At 38.0% G+C, this 16,608-nt stretch overlaps 1 protein-coding gene across 6 annotated transcripts in view; it reads right to left on the bottom strand.

Annotated features, from left to right (window-relative positions):
* Positions 1 to 418: 418 nt before the first annotated feature.
* The window catches only part of Drp1 (dynamin related protein 1), a 71,808-nt gene continuing 55,618 nt past the window's right edge, over positions 419 to 16,608 (bottom strand). For 4 of the 6 annotated variants that reach the window (XM_068385749.1, XM_068385747.1, XM_068385752.1 and 1 more), the window contains 3 exons: positions 16,261 to 16,345; positions 14,061 to 14,272; positions 419 to 4,984 (listed from right to left, as the gene is read on the bottom strand). In XM_068385749.1, the coding sequence (XP_068241850.1) occupies positions 4,928 to 4,984; positions 14,061 to 14,272; positions 16,261 to 16,345 (354 nt within the window). In that variant the 3' untranslated portion in view covers positions 419 to 4,927. Of the gene's footprint in view, positions 4,985 to 14,060; positions 14,273 to 16,260; positions 16,397 to 16,608 lie in introns of all 6 variants that reach the window. The other 2 variants (XM_068385748.1, XM_068385751.1) reach the window with 1 other exon arrangement.

Genomic DNA, 16,608 nt, shown 5'->3' on the forward strand with positions numbered 1-16,608 from the left:
CACTATCCACTGCTTTCAAAGCTTAAGAGTGAAGCTCTAAATGCAGGTTATGAACACTTAATTATTCATATACTGTATCCTATATTCATAGGACTGACCAAATTAGTATTCTTAAATAAAATATTCAGCTGCACATCATAGACATCTAAATTTACAGCATTAGCCTAGTTCCTAGTTACGTTTTTACCTATTCCCTTAGGTCTCTTCCTATTTTGGAGCTCGTCTTCCAGTTTCAAAATACTTTTTTTCAATCAAGTGACTTAAATGAGATCTGAATATTGCAGAAAGTTACAAAAACCTGATAAATGAGGTAGCAAAGTAAATTCAAAGACATTAGATAGCTAAGCGAGAGAGAATCAAAAGGGAACTAAAAAAAATTGACTTCCTGTATTAGGGTAATGGAAAATTAAACACATGATAAAAAAGATCAACCACTTTTATTCTTATATTTTATAAACAATGTTATGCATATATATACAAAAATTAAGTTCTTAAGACAAAATGGGCTAAAGTTCATGGTTCTTTTATCACATTGATATTGCAAAAAATAGTCCAGAGGAAAAGGTTCGAATCCTAACATATGACTAACCTACTGCGACAAAAGAAAAAAAAAAACATTATGAACAGCTCATTTCTTACCAATGAAATCCACCCTACCTTGCAAATAAAAAGGCCTAAAATTGCTTGTCAGTTGTCAACTAAACTCCTCATCCTTCTGCTGTGAATTGTGAATATTTACAGCTGAGTAAATTTCTATGATAAACAAAAATTGACATACAGAACCCATAAGAAGGTGATTACAGGGTTAAATGCCATACTAAACAAGAAAATGGCATGTGTGAATATAAAAAAATATCACAACCAGTATTCATTTACTCTTTATTAAAAGCTTATAAAAACAATCAACATGATATATTTATATATATACATACATATAATCAATTCATTCAAGTCCTATGGAACCTTCACATTAAGTCATATTCACTAAAAAAAAAAAAAAAAAGATCATCATGCTGCACCATAGTTATTAATCTCTTACATAAACTGGTATTTTGAGAGACTGCAGTCGTGTTCAACTACTATGCTGTTAACCATCCAACACTTTCACGAAAAATATGTTTCACCACCTTTGCACCTAGATTTGTTCAATAAACCAACATTGTACAGTAGATAAGATGTCCTTGCATAGTAAGTTGTGAAGCACTACTTAGCCTTTTTTCACATTTAAAAGTATACAGTAATCTAAATTTTGTCATAGAAGCCTTATTAACTGAAATTGTGAGCTTTTAAAATATCCTCAGCTCTAGTTCCTACTGCCATAAGAATTTTGATTTACATATATAGCATACTGAAAAAAAACCTGAATGTTGTCTTCTAATGATTAGTAATTAAGGGCTGCTACATCATCACTGACAACAGTTCCCATGGGGATTATGTTCACCTTTCCCCTTTACATTAAAAGATGTTAGGGTACTCTGTATCCCTTCACACTAAGGTGAAATAAGTCTCAGGTGCTTTATCCAAAATAGTTTGCGATTTTTTAGAATTGGTAAAGGCTACAGAAAGATGATGTCCTATCCTAAGAATGACAACTCCTAATGTTAATACCAATGAAAAGAGAGAAGTAATATATTCTAAAAGCTATTACTACTTCCTTGAAATATTTATATAGGTTCAGTGAAAGAGTATTATAATTGAAAGAGCAGAAAAATGTACTACACAGATACCATATTAAAAAAAAAAAAAGTTTCTTTATCATTGTAAAACTGGAGCCAAATCAGTAAAATAAAGTCTCACTTCAAAATCCATGTTAAAAATCAGCATGGTCTTTCCTCAAGTGTACTGTAATGCCAGCCTGAGCAGTTGAAACCTCTAATTATAAAATTGTTATGAAAATTCTTATGACAAAACTCTCTACCTTGACTAGATTAAAATAAATTACAATTAACAGATAAAAACTATTGGAGCAGTAAAAAAGAAAAACGGATAAGAGGAGATGCTGTTATTAGGCGACTTGATTACATAACTCAACCTCAAAGTCAATGATTCAGAGTTAAAAAATCCAAGAGATGACCGAATGAATATTTTCCCCTTTGATTACCCTACTCCCAAAGCATACCCAAATAAAAAAAAAATCAAAACTGTATAATGACTTATTGATATACAGGTCATTTTCTCGATAAAAAATTACATTATGACAACACCATATGAAATAAAATTATCCCCCCAAACCACGGAAAAATAAGAAGTCACCAAAATACAGACCCTACACAATACCATGTGAAATATATCTATAATAGATTCTTTCACAGTAAGACACCATGCTTTCTTTCCCTCATCTCTGTTCCCTACAATAAACATAGAATTTCAAGAGTATGTACCAACAAAACTTTCATAAGGACTAATTGTGGACAAACTTTTACTTATTTGTGATGTGGCTAACAGAGCAAAAGACAATTAAATCAGTGACAGGACTAACAAACACAGAACAAACTAAATGCCATTTTGATACACAACATTTAAAACAAACCTAACAAGGAATAACAAAATGAGATATCCATTACCAGTAGCAGTTAATCACATAAAATACTATACATCCATCATTACCTCACCAAATACTTTCCCTCTTACTAGCGTACTGTCGTCATCAAATGTCAAGTCATTTACCAATGATATAAATAGTTTTATAAAATATTGTACGTAACCCTTCAAAGCTTGTATACCTCAATTGACTACGGGTTGGAAAAATTAATAACAATCTAACTACCAACCACTCATTTGATTTCCTATAATATTTTCTTGAATTGCATCAAATGTTTCATGTTAAGATGACTAATTTAAGTTTAACACAGAAAAACAATAACTAAAACCCTTTAACAATGAGATACCGGTAGTATTTTAAAGCATAGTCAATTGAAAGCTTGAGCATTTAAGCATCAAACACGCAAAGAAAACTTATAACTGGAATGAAGTCTAAGCCAGATGATTAGTCTACACAAATTGAGGAACATATATACCATAAATTCTAAGCAAACAAGACAGAAAAAAACACACACACAGCAGTGTATACTATAAGTAGTTAATGGCCAATATACAGTACTTATAAGTAAAAATCAATAATAATCGTACCAAATCTTTCAGGGAAAAACATGTTCTAAGTGGCAGAAAACTACTTGAAAGTCATACACAAAATCAAAACTAAGTGACCTCTACATTTCCAAATATGACTTTGATTCCTGTCAAACACTAGGTTTGGCTGCTATTGAATAAACATTTTGCTAGGCAGTTAAAATTTCTGGTAACTTCATGGTAACCATTCCAGAGATGAAATATTAAATGCAAAGTAGCATGATACAGAAAATTTAAAAGGAAATTTAGGATATGATTTAAAACCCATTAAAAAGTATGCAAATAACCTCACACTGAAACAAGATATTTTCTTGCATGACCTGCCAACTTGGTTTGAGAGAGCTTTGTCAAAAATCAAAGAATATGAAAGACTATTATTCCCCACAATAAATTGATAGGGATAAATATTTGAGACCATCCAAAAAGATTATATCCATAATTCTTTACTGTATACTTGAATGTCTAATTAACAAGATTACACCATCTCTTTTCATATCACCACGGCTGGTATCATCCAATGAGAATAGTCTTTTCAAAAACTATAATTAAAGTTAAACCTGTTTCCATTCAATACCTCATAATGACTAGATAGGATTTACTGACCCTTATTGACATTTACCAATATTAATATTTACATTTACAAAAGTACTTCCAAGAAATGTTGACCAGGGTTTAAAATGAATATTCAAATACACTGATAAGTCTTGAAACAGGGTGAAATTAAGTACATACAGTAATACATTAAAGTTCTCTACTGTATATGGAGCTATACAGAACACTACTGTTGAAAGAAACTTGGTTAAAAACAAAACTACAGAAAATACAGTGATTTGAGCCAAAAAAGAATGTTGGTGTTTTGCTTCTACAACATCCAAAGAATAATGTAGTATTAGCTCAAACTCCTTCATTGACATGAAACCAAATAAAGTTGAGCAGACATTTTCCTGAAATAAGTGGATAAGAGAAACTAACAGCAAAGGCTAGCTGACCCATAACACTTCTTTATATTGCAGAGGATTTACACTTTTCAAATTTACTAAATGTCCTCAAGATATGACATAGTTGAACAACTGAATTACTTTTGTAAGGCCAAAACTCTATAAGCAATCTGAACCTGCATGAATCAAAGTACAGTACTACTATCAGACCCAGTATTACATTGAAGAAAAAAAAAAAAAACAATACATTTCACAAGTAGAATTTAGACTGTTTGATAAAAATTTCTATTCATATTGGGATGTTACTTTTGAAATGAATTCAAATATCATCAAATCCAGAAAATGTTTTTCCACAAAAAAAAATTCCTAGAAAAAATTAAAATTTTATTTAAAAAAAAAATCCTAGAAAAAACTAAAATGATTTTATTTGATTAAAACTCTACCTTGCTGTACTACTACAAGTCTGCATACACCTGATAAAAATTTCTAAAAGTGTAGAAGTGACCTTATACTACCAATATATTCAACTAGCTGACAAACAGAACTTTGGGAGTTCTTGAACTAAGTCACCATATATTTGTACGCAAGTTGTTGGTGAAACCTACAATGGTGTTTCTCAGATTTTCACTAAAAATGCAGTTCTTTAGGAGTGTGTAAAAGCAATTACTCTAGCAAAAGTAGATTATAAAGAATAACCATAAAATGAGAACCTAACTTAAAATGAGTTTCGCTAAATGAAATGACATTAAACATATGAGAATCTAACGGAGAATAAAAACTAATGCATTCTCTTTTTCCTTTTAACCATCACATTATGCTCACTACATGGCCCTTATTTCTCCAGCCTTGAGGGCTACTGACTACCACATGTGAGTTTCACGGATTTCGCCAATAATCACATTGGCATTCTGCAGTGCCTGGAAAAGAAAGAAAAATATTACCATACACTGGGCTTCATACATTAGAAGCTATCATAGGAGAAATTTCCTCTTACTACTTATAAAACTAAAATGAACAGCTTCAATATATTTTAAAATTCTATGCTTATACATTTTCTAGACTGCTAACTAGAAAATAATAAGATACAGTAGTACCTCAAGTTACATGTAAGAGTCTCTTTAAATACGAGAATATTAGAATACAAGCATAAAAATTTCAATTGGCTCAAGATTTTAACTGGCTCAAGAGTATAGCATTGGCCTGAGAAAATATTTGCACAGTATGAGCATTTCTATGGGCAAGTATAAACGAGATTATCAGGTTATTCACAAAAAAGTAAACACGCAGTGCCCATACAACATCAATGCAGTGTTCATATAATCTTTATTCCACATTTTCTTGCAGTAGCTTACACCCACCTTCCCTACCTATGACCTTACACTCTCCAAGCAGCACTAAAAGAAGCACTATCTCGTCCAAACATCTTAGGAACAGTTCTTGGTCGAGTTGTGGTACCTATTGTTCATTCATAAAAGAATTTTGTGCGGTGTGGTACAGTTCCCAGGACTGTATGATAAAGGGACCCCAAGATGATTGAGCAAGATGGTAAGACGATATCATTACAGTAGAAGTGAAAAATAAAATGATCGAAAAGCTTGAACGAGAAATGCATGTATCCACAATGGGTACAGTTTAAAATTCTTAACAAAAAGAGAGACTACATCATAAGGGGTGTTTATCTGGATTAATGAGAAGCATTTAGAAGGCAACACGCTAACCAAAAACATTACATGTGAAAGTGCGATAAAATTAAAGCAGCGTAAGGTGCAGCATCAAGAGACAGCAGTGGAGATATCATCTGAGAAGGAAGAGGAGGAGTGAAAATACCCCCTTGCCTCAAGTGAAATTAGGGAAATATTAAAAACTGTTAGAAACTCGGCAAAATTTTATAAAACAAATCAATTAGATAAGATTTTGGCAGGTGGAGCAGCAAATCTATTTACCAAAAATGCGATGTCTTATTCCCATGCCTTGTGTATACAGAAAAGCAAAAAGCAATCTTCTCTCAATAGGTTGTCATATTAGTTTGCGAGCGCGGTCCCAGAACAAATTAAAACTAGCAACCTAGGGTACTACTGTGTTTCTTGTTCCTCAACTAGCCTACTCTTCACTGGGTTTACCTCTGAACTCAATTGTTGGAATCTTTTTATTTGGTCACTATCGATATGAACAAACTTTTCCATAAGAATAACCAATACCAACAACAATGATCAAAATCAAAATACTGGCTCTGGCACCAGAGACAAAGAGACTAAGTGAGGATCATTATATCCCAGAAAAATGTTATTTTCATTAGTAAAATAAATTTTTGAATATACTTACCCGATAATCATGTAGCTGTCAACTCCGTTGCCCGACAGAATTCTACGGAAGGGATACGCCAGCGATCGCTATACAAGAGGGGGGTGTACTCACAAGCGCCACCTGTGGCCAGGTACTGCAGTACTTCTTGTTGACACCACCTCAATTTTTCCTCGGTCCACTGGTTCTATGGGGAGGAAGGGTGGGTCAATTAAATCATGATTATCGGGTAAGTATATTCAAAAATTTATTTTACTAATGAAAATAACATTTTTCAATATTAATCTTACCCGATAATCATGTAGCTGATTCACACCCAGGGAGGTGGGTGAAAACCAGTGTACATGTATATCAAGAAGCTAAGTATCCCGTATTTCATATTATCAGTTATTCAAAATAACAATGAAATTATAAGTACCTGGTAAGGAAGTCGACTTGAGCCATTACTCTGCCTTAAATAAGTTCGTCTTCCTTACTGAGCGCAGCGTTCCTCTTAGGAGGCTGAACAACTCTAAGGTGCTGAAGTATCAAGGGCTGCAACCCATACTAAAGGACCTCATCACAACCTTTAACCTCGGCGCTTCTCAAGAAAGAATTGACCACCCGCCAAATCAACAAGGATGTGGAAGGCTTCTTAGCCGACCGTACAACCCATAAAAAGTATTCAAGAGAAAGGTTAAAAGGTTATGGGATTATGGGAATGTAGTGGCTGAGCCCCCGCCTACTACTGCATTCGTTGCTACGAATGGTCCCAGGGTGTAGCAGTACTCGTAAAGAGACTGGACATCTTTGAGATAGAATGATGCGAACACTGACTTGCTTCTCCAATAGGTTGCATCCATAACACTCTGCAGAGAACGGTTCTGTTTGAAGGCCACTGAAGTAGCCACAGCTCCCACTTCATGTGTCCTTACCTTCAGCAAAGCAAGGTCTTCTTCCTTCAGATGAGAATGTGCTTCCCTAATCAGAAGCCTGAATAGTAAGAAACTGAGTTCTTAGACCTTGGAAAAGAAGGTTTCTTGATAGCACACCATAAGGCTTCTGATTGTCCTCGTAAAGGTTAAGACCTTTTTAGATAGTACCTAAGAGCTCTAACTGGGCAAAGTACTCTCTCCAGTTCATTCCCCACCAAGTTGGACAGGCTTGGGATCTCGAACGACTTAGGCCAAGGACGTGAAGGAAGCTCGTTTAGCAAAAACCGAGCTGCAAGGAACATGTAGCCGTTTCAGATGTGAAAACAATGATCCTGCTGAAGGCGTGGATCTCACTTACTCTTTTAGCTGTTGTCAAGCACACGAGGAAAAGAGTTTTTAATGTGAGGTCCTAAAAAGAGGCTGATTGGAGAGGTTCAAATCTTGATGACATAAGGAACCTTAGGACCACGTCTAGATTCCAGCCTGGAGTGGACAACCGACGTTCCTTTGAGGTCTCAAAAGACCTAGGGAGGTCCTGTAGATCTTTGTTGGTGGAAAGATCCAAGCCTCTGTGGCGGAAAACCGCTGCCAACATACTTCTGTAACCCTTGATCGTAGGAGCTGAAAGGGATCTTACTTTCCTTAGATATAACAGGAAGTCAGCAATCTGGGTTACAGTGGTACTGGTTGAGGAAACTGCATTGGTCTTGTACCAGCTACGGAAGACTTCCCCTTGAGACTGATAGATTCTGAGAGTGGATGTTCTCCTTGCTCTGGCAATCGCTCTGGCTGCCTCCTTCGAAAAGCCCCTAGCTCTTGAGAGTCTTTCGAAAGTCTGAAGGCAGTCAGACGAAGAGCGTGGAGGTTTGGGTGTACCTTCTTTACGTGAGGTTGACGTAGAAGGTTCACTCCTAGAGGAAGAGTCCTGGGAATGTCGACCAGCCATTGCAGTACCTCTATGAACCATTCTCTCGCGGGCCAGAGCGGAGCCAACCAACGTCAGCCGTGTCCCTTTGCGAGAGGAGAACTTCTGAAGTACCCAGTTGACAATCTTGAACGGCGGGAATGCATACAGGTCGAGATGGGACCAATCCAGCAGAAAAGCATCCACGTGAACTGCTGCTGGGTCTGGAATCGGAGAACAATACAACAGGAGTCTCTAGGTTATCGAGGTAGCAAAACAGATCTATGGTTGGCTGACCCCACAGGGCCCAAAGTCTGCTGCAAACATTCTTGTGAAGGGTCCACTCTGTGGGGATGACCTGACCCTTCCGGCTGAGGCGATCTGCCATGACATTCATACCGCCCTGAATGAACCTCGTTACCAGCGTGAGCTTTCGATCTTTTGACCAGATGAGGAGGTCCCTTGCGATCTAGAACAACTTCCACGAAAGAGTCCCTCCCTGCTTGAAGATGTAAGCCAGGGCTGTGGTGTTGTCAGAGTCCACCTCCACCACCTTGTTAAGCTGGAGGGACTTGAAGTTTATCAAGGCCAGAAGAACCGCCAACAACTCCTTGCAATTGATGTGAAGTGTCCTTTGCTCCTGATTCCATGTTCCCGAGCATTCCTGTCCGTCCAAAGTCGCACCCCAGCCCGTGTCTGATGCGTCCGAGAGGAGACGGCGGTCGGGTTTCTGAACAGCCAAAGGTAGACTTCCTTGAGAAGAAAGCTGTTCTTACACCACGCGAGAGAAGACCTCCTCTCTTCGGAAACAGGAACTGAGACCGTCTCTAGCGTCATGTCCTTTATCCAGTGAGCAGCTAGATGATACTGAAGGGGGGGAGGTGGAGTCTCCCTAACACGATGAACAGGGCCAGCGATGAAAGTGTCCCTGTTAGACTCATCCACTACCTGACTGAGCATCGGTTCCTTCTCAGCATGCTCTGGATGCATTCTAGGGCTTGGAAGATCCTTGAGGCCGACGGAAAAGCCCGAAAAGCTCGACTCTGAAGATCCATACCCAGGTAGGCAATGGTCTGGGATGGGACGAGCTGAGACTCCTCAAAATTGACCAGGAGGCCCAGTTCCTTGGTCAGATCCATAGTCCATCTGAGAATCTCCAGACAGCGACGACTTGTGGGAGCTCTTAAAAGCCAGTCGTCTGACGGAGCCGGACACAAGATCATGGTACTGCTGCACAGTCTGTGAACTGTCAACCATGGGGAAGCGAGGAAGTACAGTGACAACCCGAAGCTGTCTAGACTGTCTGGGTCGTACAGACAACTCTTTATCGGGTTGCTGAGGTTGCCGCACTGCGTCACAACAAGTCACTTCTGCTGGTTGTTGAACGTCTTCCCAGTGACACACTGACTCCGTAAACAAAAAATCCTCTAACAAGGACTAAGCTTGGACTGCATGTCTTGCAACACAGCTCAAGGTCTATGGGAGCAGGTGTGGTAACAGACGGGGTTAGCGACTGAAGTGGAGCCATTACCTTCCCTGGAAGCATGTTATGCTTAAATAAAAGTCCATAGGAGGCTACGCAGCAAAAGGCTCCTCTCCAAATGACAGAGTCCTCAAGGGAATATCAGAAGGAGGGAGAAAAGCACTTTCTCATCTACAGGGACCATATCCGAGAAAAGCTAAGTTCTCTCAGTGAGGGTTTCACTGGTGCAAAAGCAGCAGACTAGAAGGCAACGTTATGAAACTGCTTGACAGTCTAGTGAGTTGGCAACAACCAAAGATGTGTGACTGAGAAGCATGCGGTAAGGTATGCAGAGCATGCTGTATGCAGAGCATGCTGTATGTAGAGCATGCTGTAAGGTAAGCAGAGCATGTTGCATGGCGTGTAACATTTCTCAGAAATTCCATGACCAGTGCTAGATTGAGTAATATCGCATTACTGTCCATTGAAAGTGCACGTGCCGAGGGAATAGATTTAGACTGTTTTGTTGATGAATTTGATAGCCGGCATGATAATCGTAGAATTAAGCTGCACTAAATATACGTACTATAATCTACTTCACCTCAGGAAAGGGAAACTCGCCCTGTTGGCAACACTGCATTACTTCATGCATGCTTGCATGGGGTTTTAATATCAACATAATATTTACATTACATTCATAACTCATGATTCATTTTTGTTTTGAAGATATTTTTGCCATATTTTGCGATTGTTAAAAATATATTGCAAGGAATACATATATGTTTTTTTATATAAGTAATACGAATAACCTCCATTATCATAATGTTTGTGTAGGCATACATGTATATGATTACAAATGCAAGTTATGAAAGTAATGAGGTGTTATTATTGTCATTTGTTATTTCAAAGTTGAATGGGAAGAGGCTCAAGTTGAGGAGAAAGTGGCAGATGCATGCGTTGAGGTGGCTGACTCATAGCATGAGGTTCCCGCCTCAAGAGTTGCGCTTGCCTCAAGGGTTGAGGTGGCTGCGCAGAGAGAGGCTCTTGACTCACGAGTTGAGGTTCTTGAGGTGTGAGCTGCGAGAGTTGAGGTAGCGGCTGCGCAGAACGCAGTTCCTGTCTCACGAGTTGAGGTTCCTGAGGAGCTAGCCTCAAGAGTTGAGGCTCTCGCCTTGAGGAAAGTTGAGGTAGCAGCTGCGAGAGCTGAGGTGGCTGCCTCAAGGATGGTAGAGGTTGTCGTACCTCAAGAGGTTGTTGCCTCGAAGATGGTCTAACTGCAAGAAAATCTTGCCTCAAGGCATAAGACTCCTGCTCCCATTGTTGAGGTTGCCTTAAGGAAGGTTGAGGTTGCACAACGCTGGTAACTGGCAACTCCGAACGCGGTAAGGTAGCTTGAGGAACCTCAACTTCGTACGCCTGGCAGACTGGACTGCGGTGAGGCGGAGCGCTCGCAGGAGGAGGTGTAACCTTCTCAGCCTGAAACTCACGCATTAAGACCGCAAGCTGCGACTGCATGGACTGCAGCAAAGTCATCTTGGGATCAACAGACGATAAGGTCTGTTGAGGCAAAGCCTTAACAGAAGATGAGGTCTGTTGAGGCATCGCCTTACCTCTCTTAGGAGGTGTGCAGTCACCTGATGACTGCGGAGAGTCAGAGCTAACCCAATGACTGCATCCGGGTTGTTGAACTCTAGAGGTCTGGACTTTACGTTTAAGAGGTCTTGAGACCTGAGTCCAGCGTTTTCTCCCCGAAATTTCTTCTGCAGACGAGCAAAATAAGGGCTCAATCGTCTGCGGGTGGGAGTGACGGTCTCTGTAAGACACGCCCGCAACCACCGAGGATACTTCTGTGCGCTGATCAAGGCCTGCCGAACCCTTTTGCCCTTCGACATTGCTTCTCCCCTGGGCTTGGGAGCTTGCAAGAGGTCCCGGACTGGGAGGACGACTGGCACGCACAGAAGTACCCTCACGCACAACACTGACACACTTTGCGCTAATCACTTATCACTTTTGATTTTCTGTTTGCACTTATTTCACTGAACTCGAAACTTTAAGTGGTTTGTACCTGAAACACGCAATTCTATCCTTCCTTAAAAGTTAGTAATTGCGAAAACAGAATTACAATGTAACAGAAAAATCTAATGAAAGATAAATAATTCAGTGGCTGGAAAGAGACTAAACACTAGATCAAATAAACTACGTTTAAAATCTCTCACCGCATAAAGCTTGAGAACAAGAAAAACTCTAGAAACGTTTACCTTCTTCCCCTAAAGAGACTAGGGAGAAGAGCAAAAACGATAACAACGTTACTCGCTTGAACGAAACGTTTAACCAGCTCTCTCTCCCTCCGTCTCTATCTCTCTCTCTCTCTCTCTCTTGACTTAGAACCTGAGAGAAGAGCCCAATCATATATATCGTTAAAACATATTATTGTTAAAGGAAAAAAACTGAAATATTTCCCAAATAAAAAGTTCCTTTATTAGAATTAAAACCATTAAGCTAAGAAAGAATGAACAAAACGCTAGAAACGGTTACTCTTACTGCAACGTGACACCGTGAAAATTCTCTCTCTATCGTAACGATAGAGCGCAAGTTGAACGTTCTGAACGTCAACAACTGCAGAGACAAAACAAAACGTTAGTTCAACTTTGAAAACAGTACGAGACTATCAAAGAAATTCTTTCAAAAACATTAAAATAGCATAATATGTTAACAGGTAAAACCGAAATGACGGGCTCAATGTTAATTAACTTCGGTACCAAGAAAAGACCGCCTACTATTAGGAAAGGTCGAATATAAACAAATATAAAAATTAATTTTAATAAGTTTATAATAAAAGGAAGTTAATCGAAGAGGACTATAAAAGGCGGAGAGATATAAAATAAATCTATAACTTTTGTTAAGCAAAATTAAGAAAGAGAGTCTATACTCTCTTAGACACCAACACTTCCGTCTAAGGGAAGGGTCGGCCATTTAAAAGTGAAAGAGAGTTCATACTCTCTTCGTCACCATAATTAATCAAATTAATTCCAAAAGCTAGCTAAGCTAATGATAAAACTTCCTGAATAGCGAAAGCTAAACTCTAGAGCAAATACATCACCAAATCGTGAGCAAAAAACTCCAGAATCAACAGCGTATCCATGTAGGTCTAGCCGGAGGCACGACAGACGAAAAATTGAGGTGGTGTCAACAAGAAGTACTGCAGTACCTGGCCACAGGTGGCGCTTGCGAGTACACCCCCCTCTTGTATAGCGATCGCTGGCGTATCCCTTCCGTAGAATTCTGTCGGGCAACGGAGTTGACAGCTACATGATTATCGGGTAAGATTAATATTGAAAAAATTCCCTTAAACAATTCTCATGGTAAGTAATATATTATACCAAGAAATAATGTCCTTAAAAAATCTACATAGGAATTACTAATGAATATAGAACACCCCATAAAATTAAAAATAGACAAGACAAAGGATTCAAGATGTACCCAAGCTAAGGTTACAGCCATTAGGCACAAGACCGTCTTAAAACTGTACTAGAGGCCTAAGTTTATTGTGGGAAAAAAATTAGTTTTGTGGTAATCATCGATACAAGCCAAACTTGAGAGAAGAAGTATGAACACCTGGAAGGGTTCATAAAAATACTGCCCATTCCTTTTTTAACCTAATACAATCAAGATGTACAGCTTATAAATCATCTCTATAGTACAATTGTCTACCTTCACCACTAATTATTTTACTACATAGAATACACCCTGAAATGTAGTTAAGAGAAGTTACATTTATATAACTTTTTAACAAACAGTAAATCAGCTTATATTTAATTACATTTGATAAAAATTACAATTTAACTACATACAATCAAGGCTCTAAACTAATAATAAACCACAAGTTTTCTTATTATGACTAACCAAACAAGGTTATCTATTACTGTCTGATGCACAGCCATTAATTACCTTCTAGAAAGATTTCAATACAGATATCAATCTGAAAGCTAATCAAATGAAAAGACGACAAGTGTGTCTGATTATGCCACATGATCTGATTCAACATGTATCATAGCGCTACATCATCACTTTGCTCATTTCTCAACTGATATAACCTTAAATGACTAATTATTCAAGATCTTTACTTGATTGTCACTTAAATGTTGAAAATTTGAATTGTCTGAAGGATTCAGTACCTAGAAGTCTCTCTCTCACTTTTTATACGCATACACTGCATTTTGCATTAACTGTATTACACAGGAAAGTATCTAACCAAAAACTATTTTGTTAATTATCAAAAAATATCAAGTGATGAGGACTAAAAGATTTTGCTACATAAATAATACATCATTAAGATTTCAAAAGCTTAAAATAATATAGTTTTATAACCAATCAGCTGTAATAAAAATTGGTCACGTAAAAAATCAACTTACCTTCAACATTTCCGCAGCTTCTTTTCTACGAAGAGCAATTTCTGGAGACTCAGACAGGAAGCTATCAATCTCATCGGTACGGTATAAGTGTTTGACCAATTCGCTCTGAAGATTGTCCTTTACATAATTAACCAAGAAGTGCATAACCGCCTTGGGAACCATATCTTGGATGCTTTTACGAACGATGTAGAAGTAACTCTTGATAAGTCGTTCTGGAAAGGGGAAAGACTCATATTAGGTGTAGTAATAAGTGATGAATGAATGATACTGTGTAGTAATAAGTGATGAATGAATGATACTGTGCAATTTAACAAGATGACATCTCCACATCAATAGTTTTACAGAATTCACATAAACGGTTTTGTTTTGTAAGTGAATTGGAATTGCAAGAATGCATTGCAAAGTAAGAGGAAAATTGAATAGCAGAGGGCAATGAAGCTACAAAGAACCTTCAGCATATTTTGAACATTTTTTTTTTATTAAAATAATAGAGAAATAATTCATCAAGAAAATTTCTCAAAACTAACTTTAGTCTAAATTTTAAGGAATTGCATAACACATTGTGAAGTACTGTACAAAAATCACACATTTTGAACGCAATTAGTAGTTTTCTTAACTATGTAAAACAGTCATCAAATAGGAGCATGAGAGTGCACAATTGCAGGGCGGTGCCAGTCAAAAGCATAGAACCTTGAACGGGAACACCTTCCCATCAAGGAAGAAGCAAAGGTATTTCCTGTGGGACTGATGTATTGGGATATGAAAAGTATGCATCCTTCAGACCCACAGAAATCATGAAGTCATTCCTTATTGAGGCAGCCCGCTCGCACGGTGTTCAGTGCTTCCATCACAAGCTTATTTAAAGGGGAGAGACTGATGACCCAGTCCCATCAACTTTTCCACTAGGAAAGGTCACAGAACCAGCCAGATCTGACCTTTATGACCTACAGCAGGGGCTTTTCCAGCATAACTTCTCTCTGCCTGAAGGGTGAGGGCTTTGTCCGACTTCAGTGGGGAAGATGACACCAGATATCACATTCTTAACACTCCCCTCACTATGGTGCCCATCAACAACTACTCTTTGCAACGTATTACTTAAAAACTCAATAATGATGCTAATTAAAGACTCACTCACTCCCAACTCTGAGTTTTAAAACAAGGGCTTCATGATTAACACAGTCAAAGGCAGCACTTAAGTAAAGTTCAATCATACTAACTTCCTGACCACAATAAAAGGATTTCTGTACAGCTTTGGGGATTCTTTGTAAGAAGGGTATCATCACATATTCCAAGGCATTTGTAACCCCCCCTGGAGAGAGAGAGAGAGAGAGAGAGAGAGAGAGAGAGAGAGAGAGAGAGAGAGAGAGAGAGAGAGAGAGAGAGAGAGAGAGAGAGAGAGAGAGAAAGAGAGAGAGAGATAGATAGAGAGAGAGAAAGAGAGAGAGATAGATAGAGAGATAGATAGAGAGAGAGAAAGAGAGAGAGAAAGAGAAAGAGAGAGAAGAGAGAGAGAGAAAGAGAGAGAAAGAGAGAGAAGAGAGAGAGAGAGAGAGAGAGAGAATTTTAAACATCCTTTTAAAATTAAATAAAGACCAAATATTATATAAATAACAAATTTTCTTTAAAAATTTTTTGTTCAAAATTTGCAATAAATCAGTACCAATACAATACTGAAATGACTATCATAATCTAAAGCCTAGATTTTAATTTGAATACAAAATACCATCAAACACTTTCCTGATGTAAAATCAATAAGCATTTAAGATGCACTGAACTAATAAAATTATAATTTCCTCATACAGTAATTTTCCAATTATTAATATCTTTTCTGGTGAATTTTAAATTTATTAATTCACTATGTAAGTGGTTATAATTTTTACAATAATCAGTTACGAAATCTTAAAAAATTAGTGTACAGTAAATGTGCAATTATGGACATATTGAACGCTTTGAATTTCTTTTACTATATTTTGTTAGAGAGAAATTATTCTAGGACAAGTATTTTATGATAAAAACTTGCTCCCCCAACGAATTAAACTCATAACCTAAGGTATTAAACTTTTCCCTCCCTCTTGTGCATAACTAGTGAACAGACAAGAAATTATAGCTTCTAGCTGAAATTGAATCAAGAAATTCAAATCACAAAGAAAGGGCCTTAGTCGTAACACTTCTAAAATAAGGAATTGAACATCACACTTACCAATAACTTCACAGTCCTTGGTCTCCCGCTCCGTCAGTTTCCGCGTCTGCTGTATGGGCACTTCCGGCAGGAGATTCACCGGCTTCTGTGGAGACAGGATGCCACTCTCAGGTTGTACTGGGATCGTCTGTTCAACCTGTCAATGCACACCACACCCACACAAGGGGACTAGTAAGCAACAAGCAACTAGTAGGCAGAAGTGGATGAATATCTTAATTCTGTCATGTGGAAACAGCAGTAAGCAGTGCATTGGAGATTGAAGGCTAATTAGTGAAAAAGTGGTCACAGATCTAAAGCGATAGGAGGCCAACATAATTCTACCAATATGCAGTCTTTGGGTATTTGCTT

This window comes from Palaemon carinicauda, chromosome 13, assembly GCF_036898095.1.
Source record: "Palaemon carinicauda isolate YSFRI2023 chromosome 13, ASM3689809v2, whole genome shotgun sequence".
In the NCBI taxonomy this organism is placed as follows: domain Eukaryota; kingdom Metazoa; phylum Arthropoda; class Malacostraca; order Decapoda; family Palaemonidae; genus Palaemon; species Palaemon carinicauda.